Source organism: Peromyscus eremicus, chromosome 17 (assembly GCF_949786415.1).
Source record: "Peromyscus eremicus chromosome 17, PerEre_H2_v1, whole genome shotgun sequence".
Taxonomy (NCBI): domain Eukaryota; kingdom Metazoa; phylum Chordata; class Mammalia; order Rodentia; family Cricetidae; genus Peromyscus; species Peromyscus eremicus.
In genome coordinates, this window is record NC_081433.1 from 6402950 (window position 1) to 6420570 (window position 17621).

At 50.4% G+C, this 17621-nt stretch overlaps 1 protein-coding gene across 7 annotated transcripts; it reads left to right on the forward strand.

Moving 5' to 3' along the window:
- The first annotated feature begins 4 nt into the window (after positions 1–4).
- Naxd (NAD(P)HX dehydratase) lies at positions 5–17553 on the forward strand. 7 transcript variants are annotated; one of them, XM_059244868.1, is made up of 10 exons: positions 5–130; positions 6505–6655; positions 9285–9330; positions 10557–10645; positions 11884–11992; positions 14184–14234; positions 14319–14423; positions 15095–15215; positions 16256–16376; positions 17258–17553. In XM_059244868.1, the coding sequence occupies exons 1-10, from the start codon at positions 91–93 to the stop codon at positions 17406–17408; spliced, it is 984 nt and encodes a 327-aa protein (XP_059100851.1). In that variant the 5' UTR covers positions 5–90; the 3' UTR covers positions 17409–17553. The 7 variants fall into 7 exon arrangements, with proteins under 7 accessions (XP_059100851.1, XP_059100856.1, XP_059100857.1 ...); XM_059244874.1 differs by lacking the exon at positions 5–130 and adding an exon at positions 137–253; XM_059244869.1 differs by lacking the exon at positions 5–130 and adding an exon at positions 343–556.
- The last annotated feature ends 68 nt before the right edge of the window (positions 17554–17621 follow it).

Below are 17621 nucleotides of genomic sequence, written 5' to 3' on the forward strand. Positions count from 1 at the left end.
ACGTGGCCAGGAGCCCAGGAGAAGGACCAATGGCGGTGGCCCGGCGGCCGCGCGGGGGCCGCTGGGAACCCGGAAGTCCGCTGAGCCGCCATGGGTGTCCACTGTGCGGCCATCGGCGCCTGCGGGCGAGGTAAGATCGATACCGGCGTCCCGCCGATGGCCGTTCGCGCCTGTGGGGCTGCAGCGGCCGGGGCGGCCGTGGCGGCGCTGCTCTCGGCCGCGGTCGCGCTCCACTGGCCGCCGCTTCACGCAGGTACCGGCCGGGGCCGCCCCTGCGGGCGGGTGGGCCCGCGTCAGGCGCCGCGGCGAGCGGGTGGCCCTGCGGGGCCGACTCTGCCTGGCGCGTGCGCGTCCCGCGCTGGGGAGCCGGTGCAGCCGGCCTGACTGAGGACGGGGCTGCCCTGCTCCCGTGAATTGTTGGGGGCCTGGATGGGCTCGACCTAGCGCGGGAGACGCCAGCCGTTCGGTGAGCAGGGTCGTGGGCTGGCTTCACTGGCCGGTACCGGTGCCCTAGCTCAGAGCTTGCAAGTTCTTGGAGGAGGTGGGAGGAGTCAAGGTGTGGCTCACCTTCTTTCCTGTACCTTATGTTTGGGGGATTATGTTCTCGGGGGCCCTTTTTGAGAGATGGGCTGATTCAGGTGACTTGCGGGATTCGGAGCCCCAGTTAGACACTTTTCTTTTTAAGTTTCACTACGTAACCCTGGCTTTGTAGACCAGCCAGACACAGCTAAGGCTGTCCCAGCAGTTGGAGTAGGAGGTAGGTCCCTTTTCAGATAGGACACACTGGAGGAAGAACTCCATGGATTGAGCAAATGGGTCATTCGACTCTGTTACCTCCTTCTATGGCTTCGTTCCTTGTTTGTGGATAGTTACTTTTCTAATGTTCCCTATACATCATCCCATTTCTTACATGGCAAAGAGAGAGAGCTGTTGTCCACCTTTGTGTAGACAGACTATAAATAGGGGCTCTGAAGAAGTGACTGAGCTGGCCCTCCCCAGGAGTGAGCGACTGAAGTGGCGAAGTTTACTGTTTGCTGTAGGATTCATTAGAAAGGTTTGACCAAGGGCTACACACTTGTTGATCATAGCCAAGAGTAAAATGTGGAGGAATCTGGGCGTTTTGTTTTTCAATTTAAGTAGTTGGGAATGCTCTGGAGAAGTGGTACCTCCAAGTCTGTAATGGCAGTCACACCCATAAAAAGACTTTTAAATGCTCCTTTATTTAGAGACTTTTTCCCCTTGGTTTTTCTTGCCTTATGTTCAGACACTCTGATTTGTAACTTTTTTCTTTGTGCTTATCTGAAGTTTCATTACTACATTGACTTGCTAAACTGCCACAGAATGGGTAGAGCTCTGGGCTTTAGTTCTTCAAAGCCCTTTGTGCTTAGGGTGGGTCTCACTCAATGTAAGGATTGCTGCCTTATGATCCAACTTAGAGTTCACATTAACTTAAAGCACTTGGGGCATAAAAGTGGTGGTAGTTATTCTCAGCCATACTTTCTTTAAAGCCAACAAAATGCGAACAGGTGCTACCTGTTTGTTCAGACTCTGGATTGTCTTGGTGACAAAGTTACTTATGTAAATAGCTTTTACGTTTTAAGTAGCCTCTTAATACTTACGTGGATAAATCCACTAGGTGTGGCAGTAAGCTAACTAACACTTGATCCAAGAGTGTAAAGTGTTGGGAAATCTAATTGACCTTCCTCCAGCCTTTTACCAACAGAGATCTCTGTCTTGATGTAAAGTGACTGACTCTTCAGTGTATTCAAGTTATCCTAATGTGCCCTATTGTGGAACAGATTAATAGTCATGGGGCAAAGACAGAAAACGTATCTTCAGTGACAGCAAAGCAGGAAAGCTTGTGCTGGTCTCAGATGTCTTCTTGTACTCTTAGCATTCCCTACTTTTTGGTATAGACTTCTAGTTTGCTGCCTGTTGCTGTGATAAACACCATGACCAAAAGCAACTTGTGGAGAAAAGGGTTTATTTCACCTTCTATTTCCAGGTTACAGTCATCTTTAAGGGAAGTAAGGAAGGAACTCAAGACAGGAGCTGAAGCAGAGACCATGGAAGAACTCAGTTTACTGGCTCAGCTGACTTTCTTATACCACCCATTGTAAACAGACGGTTCTGGCCTGCCTACCAGTTCCCAAATAACCACTCAGAGGCTTAATTATAAATGCCTGGCCAGTAGCTCAGGCTTATTACTAACTAGCTCTTAGACTTAAATTAACCCATAATTCTTTTTTTTTTTTTTTTTAAAGGCTTCATAGTCTTTTATTAGTTATCCAATGACTTCCTTCAAAGCTGGAGAGATCAGTATCATCTACATTTTATAGCTGGGATTAGCAAAGATTCAGAGAGAATGGCCTGTTACCAGACTAGTCAAGATGTGTCCCTCTGACTCACTGTCTTGTAAAGATGAGTCCCCAAGATGATTTAGGTGATTCCTGGCTGGAGTACATAGCAGCTGGGATAATTCTTATCTATGTTTGGCCATGTGTCTTGGTACCTTTTCTTAGTATAACATTCTCATCTTGCTTTCTCTTTGTCTGGTTGGCAACTCCTGACTCCACTCTCCCTCTTCCCAGCATTCTTAGTTTGGTTGCCCCACCTATATTTCCTTCCTGGCTACTGGCCAATCAGCATTTTATTAAACCAATTCTAGTGACAAGTCTTTATAGTGTACAAGAGGATTATTCCACAGCAACCTAGTACCACCTGCCTGGGGATGGCATTGCTTCCACTGAGCTGGGCCTTCCTACATAAATCAAAATTCAAGACAGTTTCCCCACAGCCATGGCCACAGGCTAATCTGATCCGAGACTCCCTCTTCCAAGGTGATTCTTGGTTGTTTCAAATTGATAGAAAATAAAAACTAACCATCACAAGAGGCCTGTGGATTTAGTGATACCATGTGGGAAGTTTGCTTAATGCAAGAATGTTAGGCCACACTCAAAAGTTAAAATAAGTAAAAAAAAGTCCCTAAAATAGCCCAGGATAATTTGGCCCTTGTCTTATAGCATTCTCTCCACAAGTCAGCTCACCAAACAGTGTAGGAGCATGCTGTGGTGGACACAGCTGTTTCAGAACACTGGCACGAGTCAGGAGAGCAGGGCAGAGTGCTGGTTCCTAATTGGGATCTATCTATCTATCTATCTATCTATCTATCTATCTATCTATCTATTCATTCATTCCAGAGCTGAGGACCGAACTCAGGGCCTTGCGCTTGCTAGGCAAGTGCTCTACCACTGAGCTAAATCCCCAAACCCTTAATTTATTTTTATTTCATGTGCATTGGTGTATTGCCTGCATATATCTGTGTGAGGTTGTTGGATCCCCTAGAACTGGAGTTACAGACAGTTGTGAACTACTGTGTAGGTGCTAGAAATTGAACCCGGGTCGTCTGGAAGAACAATATGTGCTCTTAACCACTGAGCCATCTCTCCAGCCCTGTGGTTTGGATTTTACTTGGCATTCATACAGTTCTAGTTAAAAACGGAACATGCTGTACTTCATGACAGTTTTCTTTTCCCTACCAAATGATTTTAGAGAACATCTGAGAAAGATTTGATGCTTTGGGTTAATCAAGTAAATAATCTGGCTAAAGAACAAGTTATTTTGCCTTCAAGTGGCAGCGTTTTGGTAAATGGTGTATTATTCACATCTTGGTGAGCACTGAGTCACAAAGCACAGCCAGGAGATAAGAGAATGGAGCAGAGTCCATTACTTGTAGCAGGTAAAGGACACGGATTTACTCTCAGAGCAGTGCTCTCCCTGAATACATAGCGGGGAGATCGTTCCTGTAGGAAAGGGCTTTAGCGGCTGGCACATCCTAGGTTACGGTGACTTTTCTGAGCATGCTCAGTTTTAGGTTATCGTTCAAGAAGGAATGATGCTAGACACATTCTGGGCTGCTTAGTTCAAGGTAGAGGGTCCTGTTGAGGGTGAAGATGACAGACGCAGACTCTTCTTGCCATGCTCAGTTTCACTTATAAAGATGGTGCACATAAACGTTTCTAGGCATGCCCAATGAGTCTTTACTTAGTTGTCTGAAAATGTCCCTGGCCGCCTCTGCAAGTCTCTCCCAGTATTAACTGAAACAGAAAGAACAGCTCTAAAGGTACAATAATGGAGGCATTTGCTCGGAGGTGCCAGCTTCACTTAGCAGCTGACCGAAACATCTCGCCACCTCCCCGGAGCCTGTTTCTCATCTGTAGGTAGATGGTAATTGCTGCTACTGAGCAGGATGGCCTTAGGCATTCAGCCTGGCACTTCTCACCCACAGTGATCAGATGATGGTGCAGCATGCTTTAGCCCGAGTGTAAGGAGGGTTGGGAGAGAGGTGGACAGGAATGGGAGCGAGGTTTCAGAGGGGTGAGTAGAGGCTCCAGGGAGGGCAGTGTTTCCTCAGATGCCACTACTCCTGGGACAAACATGGGCTGTCTCTTTTCTCTCTCTGCAGTGGACATTGAGTCCTGTGAGGTGACACAGTCATGCTGAATGTTGTCATTCAGGTGTATCCCAGGGCACCAGAGAGGGCCTGTGCTGTCGGTGTTGTGTGTGGTGAGGAGAGTGCAGCTGGGATGAACCTGTGGGAAGGAGCAGCGGAGACAGGAGGTGGCTGTGATGACAGGCTGCAGGGACAGGCTTCTTCTCAGGGCTGCAGGAGCCTTTCTCTGCCAGAGGTTCCCTATAGGCTCGGGGGTTGGTGAAGGTGGTTGGGTGTGGAGATCCGTTCTGTCTTTACATTTGGGCGTCTGTGCATGTACATGAGCGTCAGGGAGATACTCCAGTCCATAGTGCTTACCACCTAAGCACGAAGACCTGGATCCTGTCAGAACCCTAGGACCCTGGCCAGCCAGTCCATAGTCAGAGAGCCTGGCTCCAAAGGGAGGGGGAGCCTGGGCAAAGGCTCAGTCAGTGAAGTGCTTGCTGCTCAGGCATGGGGACTCCAGTGCTGGGATGTCAGATAAGAGGATCCTGGGACTTGCTGTTCAGCCCGTCTAGCCAAATTCAACAGCTCCAGGCTCAGTGAAAGACCCTGGCTCAGAAAGTGAGGTGGAGAGAGTGACAGAGGAGAACATCCAACATTGACCTCTGGTCTACACAGACACACACACACACTCACGTGTGCACACTTACTACTTCCCCGCCCACACACAAAGGACAGCTCCTGAAGAACAGTACCAAGGTTGACCTTTGGCCTTCATGTGCATGTGTGTGCATGCACACCCCCCACCCCAACCACACCCCCATGGGAAATAATGGAATATTTTATTGAATAAAAGTAAGCAAGGTCAGGCAGGAAGAGTCTGAGGTGACTTTCCCCCAAGGAACTGCGGGAGCTTTGTCCTGAGTGGATCTTGTCAGCCTTTGTTTTAGGAAAACAGTGTTTCCAGGGATCCTTAAATTCTATAGAATCTGTAGGTAGTGCACAGAATCACGTTTTATGACCCTAGAGACTGTGTGCATTGGGTTCTGTGGCATGTACCAACATTTCCTTACAGCTGATCTGGTGTAGCTATTAAGACAAAATACGCATCTCCAGGTTGCTTTTCAGGAAGGGCCAATTACAGGGAGGCAATCCGACACAACGAGGTGCGGTGTTGTGCGGGTGTGGGTTCACACGGGTCTGTGGAAGAAGACACAGCACTGAGAGGATGTCTTCGCCTTTCCAGATGCAGGAGGACTCAGCCCTTTCCTGGATTGAGACCCCTTCCCTTAGCCAAGGGCATTTTTATTGTTCTCCAGATTTACACTTGAGCAAGTTGATTTCCATATCCTCAAAACAACCAAAAAAAAGAGAGTGCCAAATGCAAATACTCAGTGAAGGACTATCACAGTGTGCTGGATTCTTCCAAAACAAGTTTGCATAGGCTTTGTACCCTTGGGAAACTCTCTGACTAGAGTCACCTGGAGGGCGACAAGAGAAACAAAGGTAACCGAGAGACAAAAGGTGGATTAGGGCTAGGTGCGGCACTCCGGAGCCAGGCCAGGTGAAGCCGGGGGAATTCTATCAGTGCGGTTGCTCCACAGTGCCACCTTGAGCCTGAGCTGAGATGTGCAGTGTTTAGAGCCTTCCTAGGTCATTTAATTAGTATCCACTGAGTGTGGAAATGCAGTTGGGAACAATAGGGTGGATCTGTCAGACTTGGCTGTGGGGCAAGGTTGCAGACGGGAGCTTGCTTTCTAGGTGTGAAGAGAGAAAGCCCTCACAAGCTTTAAAGGTTAGAGTTGAAAAAAAGAAGAGAACGTGTTCAGTGGCAATCTATAGCTTGATAAACTTCTGGAAGAAGAAGTGTCCCCACAGTGTCTGGGTTCGTTACAGAGGGCCCGGCACAGTGTGCTGCTGTCAGGCTGTCTTTTCTGACCATCGCTCCCCCAGAAGAGAACTAAGAGCGAAGCCTCCAGATGAAGTGGGTTCATGGGGCAGCTCTGGGAAGTGCATTGGATGGTGGTGTACTCTCAAGTCTCTAAGGACTTCGTCTTTCTGTTTTGCAGTTTTACAAAGAGCGTTCTCCCTCCACCCAGCACACTCGACAAAGGACATGGAGAATTTTTTCCAGTTGGTGAGAAACATTGTGCCTGCTCTGACCTCGAAGAAACACAAGGGGCAGGACGGAAGACTAGGCATAGTCGGGGGCTGTCAAGAGTGAGTGCTGGAGAAAGGCCGCCCTGTCTGTCTGTCTGTCTGCCTCCCTCCACCATCCATCTGTGCACCTACCTTTCTTTCCCCCATCGGTCCATCTGTCCACCCATGTGCGGTGATCATTTGCAATGCAGTCTGATAGAGTGCAAAGTGCTTCTCTCTGATCACCTTCCTGACTAAATAAGAAAGGGTCTGAGCAGCCCAGCCGACGGGCCTGCTGGTGAGTGTTAGTGTGGCCATGCTTTGGGTCTCTCACCCTAGTGTGTGTCCATGTGCTGTGGAGTGCTGTGAGCTCCGTGGGCCTGTGCGGCCTTTGTACAGGTTTTTGCACGTGTTGGTTTCCATACTGCACACTGTGCTGTCTGCACAGCAAGAAGGAGTACTCAGCAAGCCTTAGCCTGCTGTGCAGTTTGAAAGTGTTTCTGAGTCGTGTATGACTTTGTGTAGGTCCTAGTTTTGTTGAGACTCATTTTATCTTCTCTCTTTACGGCTGTGTGCAGTGCGTAAGGATCTGTAATCTGTCCGTGTGTGTGAGTCCTTCTGCCTGGCCCCAGCTCTTCCCTTGCTCCTGTTTGAGAGTCTGCCCACACTTACGTCACTCCTCTGTGCACAGATAGCTGCACTGTTCTTGAGACAGTTTCCCACCAGGCTAGCCTCACACTCACACTCCTCCTGTCTCCTCCTCCCAATGCTGAGATTACAGGTGTGATCCCACTGAGCCTCGCTGTTTACCCCCCTGGGTTTCCAGCCTTCATTCCCATCTGTCTCAGGTTGGCCGGTGATTGATTTGAAATGGCTTCTTACTTGGACATTGAGCCTGTGGTCACCTTGTCCACGTCCACTGCGCTTCACAGTCTGCAAAGCAGCGAGTGAGAGCTTTGGGGCAGGGCTGCCGAGTGCTTCCAGCCGCCAGCTCTGCTTCCCTCTGAATTTTCACTCATACCTGGATTCAGAATTTCCAGCTGGCTAGGCGGTGGTGGCAGTGGTGGTGCATGCCTTTAATCCCAGCACCTGGCAGGCAGAGGTAGGTGGATCTCTGTGAGTTCGAGGGCAGCCTGGTCTACAGAGTTCCAGGACAGCCAGGACTGTTACACAGAGAAAGCCTCTCTTGAAAAACAAAACAGAACAAAAATTCCCGCTGAAGTCTTAGCTGGTAGATTTCGATGTGTATATAGATGGTGGGCTGTGTTGGGTTCATCCTCCTGCCTCCCTGCGGTTCATCAGGAGGTAGGAGTGCTTTGGCAGCAGGTGAGCCCCGTGTGCCCTGGTGTGCATGGTGGAGACTGGCCGCCTGTAGGCTTCTTAGCAGCCGTGATAGCGCCTACTGTGGTAATCGGGAGGAGACCCATGCCTTCTGGGGACCCAGTTGGTTTGCATTTTAAGTACTGTCATCTGACACTGCTCATCCAAAGCATCTGCTCTAGAAACCGCCATTTCTCCGGGGTAGGTCTGGATGGATGACTTCTGGTTTGGAATGTTCCATTAGTCTGGCTTAAGACTCCCCTCAGGTGTTGGCTTCTGTTACCATCTCCACTGTCCTCTCCGTGGTGGCTTCCATGTGCTGTCTGGAGGACTGTGAGCTCCTGTGGGCATGAGCGGCCTTTGTCCACTCTGCAGTGCCCTGTTGTGAAGAACCCTGCCTGTGGGAAAGTGAGAATGTGTGTGGTCCCTGTGTGGTCCTTTCTCTGGTGATTTGGACACACTTTGCGGATACTATTGTGGAAGAGCAGTTCATGTGGAGAAGGGCCCGGGTCCTGTGTGCTCAGCATTTGTCCCTGGTTTGTTTCGCAGGGGTGGGCACAGATGACAGGGCATACCAGTGGCCATGAGCACAGTCACTCTGCATGTGAACACCTTGCCAAGCATGCTGCTGTGCTTAGAGATTGCCAGGGGCCGTGAGAACATGGACAGGAAGCTGGGAACCACATAGCAGGGTGCAGTGGCTAGTGTGGCTCTAATGGCCCTGTGTGGCTTCTGCTGGTGTCACTCATAGAAGACAGGGGTCTACTCTGAGGACCTGGTCTCTGCTGACTGCCTTGAGTTGGTGGTCCATCCAGCTGGGCAGATGGCTGCACATGTTAGAACACTTGAAGTGCACTCAGTAGGGCCTGAGTTCATATTCCCAGCACCTCGTCCCTGGCAGAAGCCTGCAGCTCTCTCTAGCTCTTCTTGTACCTGGTAGAATCTCACAAGGCAGTGTTGAGAAATGATCCCAAGTTTCACGTGAGGCTTTTCTAGTTCCGACCCGTGTGTGAACGTTTACTGAGCATCTCCTACCTGTTGAGTTTGTGTTTGGGGCCTGGAGTCTGTATCACTTGTTGATAATTCACATCTATCCACATATTTTTCTTCTTTTTTTTAAAAAGATTTATTTATTATGCATACAGTATTCTGCCTGCATGTGTCCCTGCATGCTAGAAGAGGGCACCAGATCTCATTACAGATGATTGTGAGTCACCATGTGGTTGCTGGAAATTGAACTCAGGACCTCTGGAAGAGCAGTCAGTGCTCTTAACTGCTGAGCCATCTCCCCAGCCCCCACATATGATTCGTATCTGTTTGCATTGGTACCTGTTACTGGTAGACACGTGTTTGCTTCACTGACGCCTTGACTCCAATGTTTCCATTTTAGGTACACAGGAGCACCATATTTTGCAGGAATCACAGCTCTGAAAGTGGTAGGTTTACCTCGGAGTCTTTTATTGGGATTTCTCTGAATAAAAGTTGGGTTATTTAGGGACCTGGGCAGATGGCTGCACATGTTAGAACACTTGAAGTGCACTCAGTAGGGCCTGAGTTCATATTCCCAGCACCCAGTAAAAGCCTGGCGTGGCCATCCATGCCTGTAACCTCAGCATTGTGTTGTTTTGTTTGTTTGTTTGTTTGTTTGTTTGTTTGTTTTTTGAGGGTGTTTTTTGTTGTTGTTCTTGTTCTTTTTTGAAGGTTTATAAAGTGACTTTTTTTAAAAATTACATTTGTGGTATTCATTGATTACATTCGCAGTATTCATTCAATAATTATATTTATGATATTCATTAATTACATTAATTGTATTGATTTATTACATTTGTGGGGGTTTTTCCATCACACAAAACAGAGATTCTGTACTTAGTAAATCATTGCTCTATATTCCTTTCTTCTCTATCTTGAGATAACGTCTAATCTTTCTGTCTCCATAGACAGAATTTGTATATTCTATATATTTCATGTAATACAATTCTATAGTATTTGTCCCCTTTTTTTGGAATGTAAAAACATTTTATGTACAGCTTCAGGAGAAGTAATACACAGATAGCCTGAACATAAAAACATAACCTCAGCATTGTTGAAGGCAGAGACAGGAGGATTCCCCGAGGTCTACTGACCACCAGCCTAACTTCAGGTTCAATGAGAGACCTGTCTCAGGGGAGTTTACCTTGTAGAGCAGAACGTGACAGCTTTGGGCACTCTATGCTCACTCAGAGCTGAGGGTTGACTTGCGCTTTACTTCACCAAGAGGATCCTGGGAGGCCTCTGTAGGTTGTGATGTCAGCAGCTGGTGTCTCTAATCCAGCTAAGCAGTTGGTATAAAGGGTTGAGTAGGCTGAACCGGACCAGGCGGAGTTGGTGCAGTGGTTCTGTGCCTGTGCACCCCCCACTCCACACACACACACACACACACACACACACACACACACACACACACACAGCCTGGAGGGAAGAGAAGTCTGCTGTATCTCCTAGCATCTTCTTCCTCAAAGCCACTGGCATCTACTTCCATCGGTATTCGGGCTTGGGGGCATAAACACTCAGTAACAGAGGTGGTCAGACATCATATGCATGGTGTGAGAGCTGGAGCGGAGAGCTACTTGTGGTCCTGTTGAACATGGCCTTCTCTAAGCACACCTCTCATTTCACTTCCCAGGGTGCAGATCTGACCCACGTGTTCTGTGCCAGGGAGGCTGCGCCTGTGATCAAGTCCTACAGCCCAGAGCTGATCGTCCACCCAGTCCTGTGAGTGCACTGTGGGTGTCTGCCTGCAGCTGTGCTCTGGGCAGACTACATGGAGTAAGAAAAGCATAACGAAGCCAGGCCTTGTGGCACACACCTTTCACTCCAGCAAGGGCTCCGGCCAGATGCTTTCAAATCGGAGGCCAGCTTGAACTAACAGCCCTATTAAATAAAACTTTTAAAAGGTTTAGGATATAGCTCATGAAGTGGAGGTTTGATCCCCAGCACCATAAAAAAAGAAAATCATAGCGAGTCCATCATCCTGCCTCAGCTAAGACAGTGAGAGGACTAGAGGAGAGACCTGGGACACGGGAGCCACAGATGCTGTGCTGTGGAGTGTCCCAGGTTGCCTGAGGCACATGCTCACAATGCTTGAGCATCCCAAGGGCCCTTCAGAGCTTCAGTGATGACAGGGCCTACATATCGCCCTGGGTGGTGCCACCAAGCACTGAAACTCAGCTGAAGGTTGGGACAGGATGGTTCTTTTGTCCCACTTTATCCACAGTAAACATAAAGTGGGGCTGAAGAGGTGGCTGAGCAGGTGACAGCACTAGCCGCCCTTGCAGAGGTCCCCATGGCAGCTCCCAACCATCCACAGTGCTAGTGTGAAGGGATCTGATCCCTCTTCTGACCTCTGCAGGTACTAGGAACACATGTGATGCACAGGCAGACATGCAGGCAGGAGCAGCCTTTAAAAGCTAAAACAAGCCGGGCATGGTGGCGCACACCTTTAATCCCATCACTCAGGAGGCAGAGGCAGGCTGATCTCTGAGTTCAAGGACAGCCTGGGTCTACAAAGCGAGTTCCAGGAAAGCAGGGATACACAGAGATTGAAAAATAAACAAGCTGAAACAAAAAACAAACTAGTCCATAGAGAAGACTGAGGAGATGAAAAGGTCAAATGCAGGGTGGGGTTCCAGACTGCATCCTAGGACCGGGACAGGATGGGGTTATGGTCAGCTCTCAGAGCTGACAGTCTGCACTTGAATTACTGGTGATATTCTGGAGTGTGCATAGGTAGGATGCTCACATGAGCAGTGGCTAGGGAAAGGGGTCTGTGGGAACTTCCACAGTATTGTACAAGTTCACTGCAAACCTCAATTATTTTCAGAATAAAATGGTTTGGAGCTGAGACATATGTTCAGGATCCTGGGCTCAGTCCCCATACCACACACTCTAAATGGTTTAAAATAAGTAACTGAAAGCCTTGAGAAAACCATTCTGCCTTTTCCCCTTTTTAGTGACAGTTCCAGTGCTGTTGAGGAGGTGGAGAAATGGCTCCCCAGGCTGCATGCCCTTGTTGTGGGACCTGGCCTAGGTAGGGACAACCTTCTTCTCAACAATGTCAGGGTAAGTAGTGTCACTGTTAAGTGCTCTACCTCTCATGTACAGTATTGGGGCACAAGTATTTCTTTCGATCTTCGGGCTCAGCTGCACATTGTTGTTGGTCTTCGGGCCTCAGATTGGCAGTGGATGGAACTGTGTTGTGGGGCAGAGGGGAACCGAGGCCACCAGCATCAGTGAGGGCTATTTCTTTGTGAGGTCTCTGCCTCCCAGTGCTGGGACTAAAGGCATGTGCTACCACGCCTGTGAGTGATATTTTGAATGTTCATACACACCTTCACAGGGCTCTGCTCCTGGGTGCTGGAACTCACCCTTCTGAAAGAACCATGGCCCTTTCCAGTGTTTCAGCACTAGCTTTGGGCTGCTACTCTGCTTTGTCAGGGAAACTAGAAGAGAACTTGGGGTCACTGCCAAATGGCATGGAAATCAGAAAGGAGCCTAAGATCTGAATGGCAGACCCTGTGGGTTAACAGTAAGCAGAGCACAGCAATCAGGCCGGAGTGGTGTTGAGAGGAACGGGCTTCTCTGAGGCTCATGTGCCCTGCCCTTAGGGGGCTTTTGTGTCCACACTCAGAACCCGTAGGCCAGTGCCAGACAAAATGTGTGTTTCCTATGCTGGCACATTCCTCGGTGAGCTGACATTGTATGTCAACTTGACACAAGCTAGAGTCATCAGAGAGGAGGGAGTCTGAATTGAGAAAAAGCCTCCATGAGATCCAGCTGTAGGGCATTTTCTTAATTAGTGATTGATGGGGGAGAGCCCAGCCCGTTGAGGGCGGTGCCGTCCCTGGGCTGGTGGTCCTGAGTTCTGTAAGAGCAGGCTGAGCAAGCCATCGTGAGCAAGGCAGTTCTCCATACCTGCATCAGCTCCTGACTCCTTCAATGATGGGCTATGATGTGGAAGTGCGAGCCAAATAAACCCTTTCCTCCCCAGTTCCTTTATTCACTGTGTTTCCTACGGCACAGTCACCCTGACTAGGACACCCAGGAAACACGCACTGAGAGGGTCAGGGTCCGGTTACAGTCACTCTGTCTCCGTGTTTTCCACTGCTTGTCCATCACTTTTTCCTCTCAATCTTAAAAATGCATCTGTGTGCACATGCTGCATGTGTGGGTGTGCACGTGTCACAGCGGCCCACACCTGTACTTTTTAAATGGCAAGAAGCCCTTGAAGCTTTCAGTATGGGATTGAGGGTTAGTCCTGTCAGGGGAAAACGCTTCACTATTATATGATCACTTGCTAAATAAAAGCATAAAATAAAATGGTAAGAAAAGTGGATAACTGTTGATTTGGAGAATCCCCAAAAATTGAGACTTGAAATACTGAAGTGTAACATGAGCTAGGTATCTGGCAGTGGCAGATGGGTCTTCATGGGCTAGCCTAGGAGCCACATGCTGGGCCTGCCCCTGCTGTTTCATACTGGCTGTGCTGTTTGCTTGCTTGGGACCACATAAGCACTGCCAGCTCCTTTCCTCCTCTAGAGGAGATGCACTTGTTCTGTGGGAGGTCCCCGCAGGCTTACAGCAGGCGGGGAAACGACCAGGGTGAGGAAGAATGGAACTTGGATCGGCCTGATTTTGGTAACCAGTGCTGGGCCAGGACTTCTGGAGTCTGGCCCAGATCGTTTACTTTAGCCGTATTTAAGCACAGCACAACTTTGAAAGAAGCATTCAGATAACAATTACTGCAGTCCCAAGTACACAACAATTTAAGACATGTTTACACTGAGATTCTTTACAAAGTCCTTCTGGCTTTTTTCACAAAAATGGGTGCTGTTGACTCAGACAGTGCCCAGGATTTAGGGTCTGGGGAGCTTGACTGAGGTAAACAGAATGCCTGTAGGTTTCAGGATTGGCCTGTTCCTAAGATAACACAGAGTCACTCAGGCTGCTGTAAAGTACAAGTGATGTCACTCATGAGGATGGGTTTATGGCCCAGAATCGATGCTCAAGATGTAAGGGAAGGGGTCTAGGATAAGTAAACTAATTCTGGGAGACACGGCCAGAGCCTGTATCAGACAGCAAAGATCACCAGGCTGTGAAACTGCATCTGTTGCTGACATTCCAGGGGAGCACCTGAACCCCTCATTCCATTGAAGAGGTGAGCGGTGTCTAGCTTGCTGGCCTCTCCAGGACTTAGCCATGCGCACAAGGCCAATGCCGTCTGTACCGTTCAGCTTGTCTGCTTTTCTGGCAGGGCATTTTGGAAGCATCCAAGGCCAGGGACATCCCTATCGTCATCGACGCGGTGAGTGTGGCCTCTCATCTCCCCACACAGTCGGCACAGGGTCTCTGAGGCCCACCGGTGAAGGTGCATCCTTGTTCTGCACAGGATGGTCTGTGGCTGGTAGCTCAACAGCCAGCCCTCATCCGCGGTTACCAGAAGGCCGTTCTCACGCCCAACCGTGTGGAGTTCAGCAGGCTCTGGGAAGCTGTGGTGAGTTCTTAGGCTTTGGAGAAGAGACCTGACCTGGGGTGAAGTGGGCTCCAGGTTGTGCCCATCTCAAGGCATGGACCTGTCTCTGCAGGGAGACTGACGTGCAGATCCCCAGTAGATGTTTGCCCTGGGCTCTGCCACGCATGCCTCATGCCTCCTATAGTTCCCATATGAGTTTATTGGATGAGTGCCGGTGGGATGGGCTTGAGCCGGGAACTGCCTGCTGTGCTCGCAGGCCAAAGTCACTCCCTGTCCTGAAGGGCTAATTTGTAAAGCCACAGCCTCTGCTCCATGGAGTATGGGGACAGAGTGAAATAAAATGAAACCATGAATCCTGATCATGCGTGTCCCAAAAGCCTGTGCTCTGTTGGAGAGGGGCGTGCATATCACCTCATCCAGATTTGTGTTGTTTCTACAACCCTGGACTAGCCAGGTCGAGGAGGACAAGTCTAGATCAAGCGTTGGTGTCAGCATCCCTTGGAGGGCTTGGTACCAGTGAAGTCCTGGCCACTTCCTACCCTCTACCCCTCAGCCCTTCACCAGTGCCCTCGATTTCGTTGGCCATGAGCATCTGAGACTTGCGACAGACAGGATGGGTACTCACCTTGCCCCCGGTGAACCCTGTGTGTGTCCAGGAGGACTTGATTTTCTCTGCTTGTCCTGTGTTGTAGTTCAGCAGTCCAATGGACACCACAAACCAGAGTGACTCCGTTCTGAAGCTCAGCCAGGCCCTGGGGAACATCACAGTGGTCCAGAAAGGAGAACAAGACCTGATCTCCAATGGTCAGCAGGGTGAGTGCGGACTTGCCATGCCGCTCAGAGGCCATGCTGGCATGAGCCTGGAAGGCTCACTGATTCATACCTGTGGACAGACATTTAACCTGCCGGCCACAGCCTCTGTAAAGTCCTTCTCTGTTTGCCGTGGGGTTTGCACGGGGCTGTGGTGACACAAGGCATGGTGTAGACCTCACTGCAGGCTCAGCAAGAGTCCTAGACCTCGCCCTCTGACACACACACACACACACACACACACACACACACACACACACACACACACTTTCAGGAGCAGTCAGAGACAGAGACCCTGCATAGTCCTGGTCCACCATCCCTAGCCTGTCACTTCCCTTTCACCGAGGCACCCACACGTGGTAATAGTCATTTGAGTCTTTTGTTGGAGTGTGTCTTGTTATAACTGGGAAGTGGAGGAAAGCTCAGCACTGACTTCGTTGGAAATGGCAGTTGCCTCCCCGGGAGCCTAAGGGCTGCCCCGCCAAGTGCAGAGTGGAGGCAGGGAGGAGTGCGTGGTGTCCTGGTAAGCTTGCCACTCTGCACTCTCAGAGATGGCCAGGCCACCAGATTGTTGAGTACAAGCAGCTGTTAGTGAGATCTGGAGTCGGTGATAGGAACCTCAAGTCAGAGTCCTTAGAATACCAAGGGACACTTGGTCCCGCATGTGAACCAACTCATACCCACAGCCAGGACAGGAAATGCACAGAGTGTTCTCAGGGTAGCCGGACCTTAACCATGAGGCGCTCCTGAGGCCAGCACACGCAGATGCAGCCCCAGGTTGAAAACATTTCCCCAGGAAACAGTTTTCATGTGCAAAGGCATATAATGAATGGGTAATGGCAGCATCCATGTGGGTACCCACCCAGGGATGCTGCTGGGTGGGGCTTTGGAGGCATGGTTGAGATGGCGTTTGGGCGGGGCTCAGGATGTGCCCTGCGTCGACCTGCTCTCCTCAGGGGCTCGTCCTCTGTGGTCTGTGAGGACAAGGGGAGGGGCAGCTCCTGGCGTTGGGACTGATGCCTGCTCGTGTCTGTTCTGTGCAGTGCTTGTGTGCAGCCAGGAAGGCAGCGGCCGCAGGTGTGGTGGGCAAGGAGACCTCCTGTCGGGCTCCCTGGGTGTCCTGGTGCACTGGGCCCTCCTGGCTGGACCAGAGAAGACAAATGGGTATGGCACACCTTCGTCGTCCCACTCTGATCCTGTTAATCTCGTCAGCTCTCCAGCAGCTCATGTCACAGTCCTTTGTGTCCCAGATGAACTGTCAGTGCTCCATGGGAGACATCTGGGACCAAGGTCACCTGTCCACAGGAGTGTCTACACATATGCTGGACCCAAACCTACCCCGAGGGTGGGGCCCTGGCACTGGGGAGAATCCGAGCAGCCATGGTTGGTTAAGGACATCCTGTGGAGAGTTCAGCAGTGCCTTCTATAAACTGGAAGTAGAGAGCAGACAGGCTGGAGGGGTGGCCCTCTGGACACTGGTCCTCAGAGGTGTGTGATCTCTAAGGCAGCAGGATGCTAAGCTTACAGATTGCCCGCCCACATGTGACCTGTGCTGTGGACCATTGTGGCCACCCATGCTAGGTGTGGGGCGCCCGGTTCTGCAGCCCCACTTGACACCGTGACTGGTGCAAACGGTGTTGCAGGCGGACTTCACTTTGCTCGGTTCTGCAGGGTAATGGTGCAGAGGGTGGTTCTGGTTTGTCCTGTGGCCCAGGATGGGGTGTGCAGTGGAGTAGCAGGTCTGCATGCAGACCTCAGGCATCTGCCACGTTCTGAGACGACCAGTGAGCACCGTTACAGCCGCACCACCACAAGCGCCTCTTACACCAGGAAGAACTGCTTCCCTGTCGGGTTCCGACCCATCTCTAGGCATGGGAGCCAGGGCCTCCTGGTGCTTCCTAGGCCAGGGTCAGCTGCAGTAAGCTGCCCTCTGAGGGCCCGGCTGGCCTGAGCTTGCTGTTTGGGAGTTGAAGGTAGTGGGGTGAAGAGTCAGAGCTCTCAGCAGGGCCCTACGGTGAGGCCTTTGATTCTGCTCTTGTCTACAGCTCCAGCCCCCTGCTGGTGGCTGCCTGGGGTGCCTGCACGCTCACAAGGGAGTGTAATCATCAGGCCTTCCAGAAGTACGGCCGCTCCACGACCACTACCGACATGATCGCCGAGGTAGGAACGACCTTCAGCAAGCTCTTCACGACCTGAGCCAGTGCAGACCGAGGGGTGCCACAGACTGTCCTCCACGTACGGGCCATGGGCTCAGCTGCACACAGCTAAACTAGCTGACAGGATTTAGGACATAGCCATCATCTATCCTGACTAAAATAGAGTTGATATGTTCTGACACTAATCTGGTCTTGTGCGGTTTTCTTGGCTTCTCAGCAGTAGCTGAGGAGAAAATCAGAATAAAAATCCTCC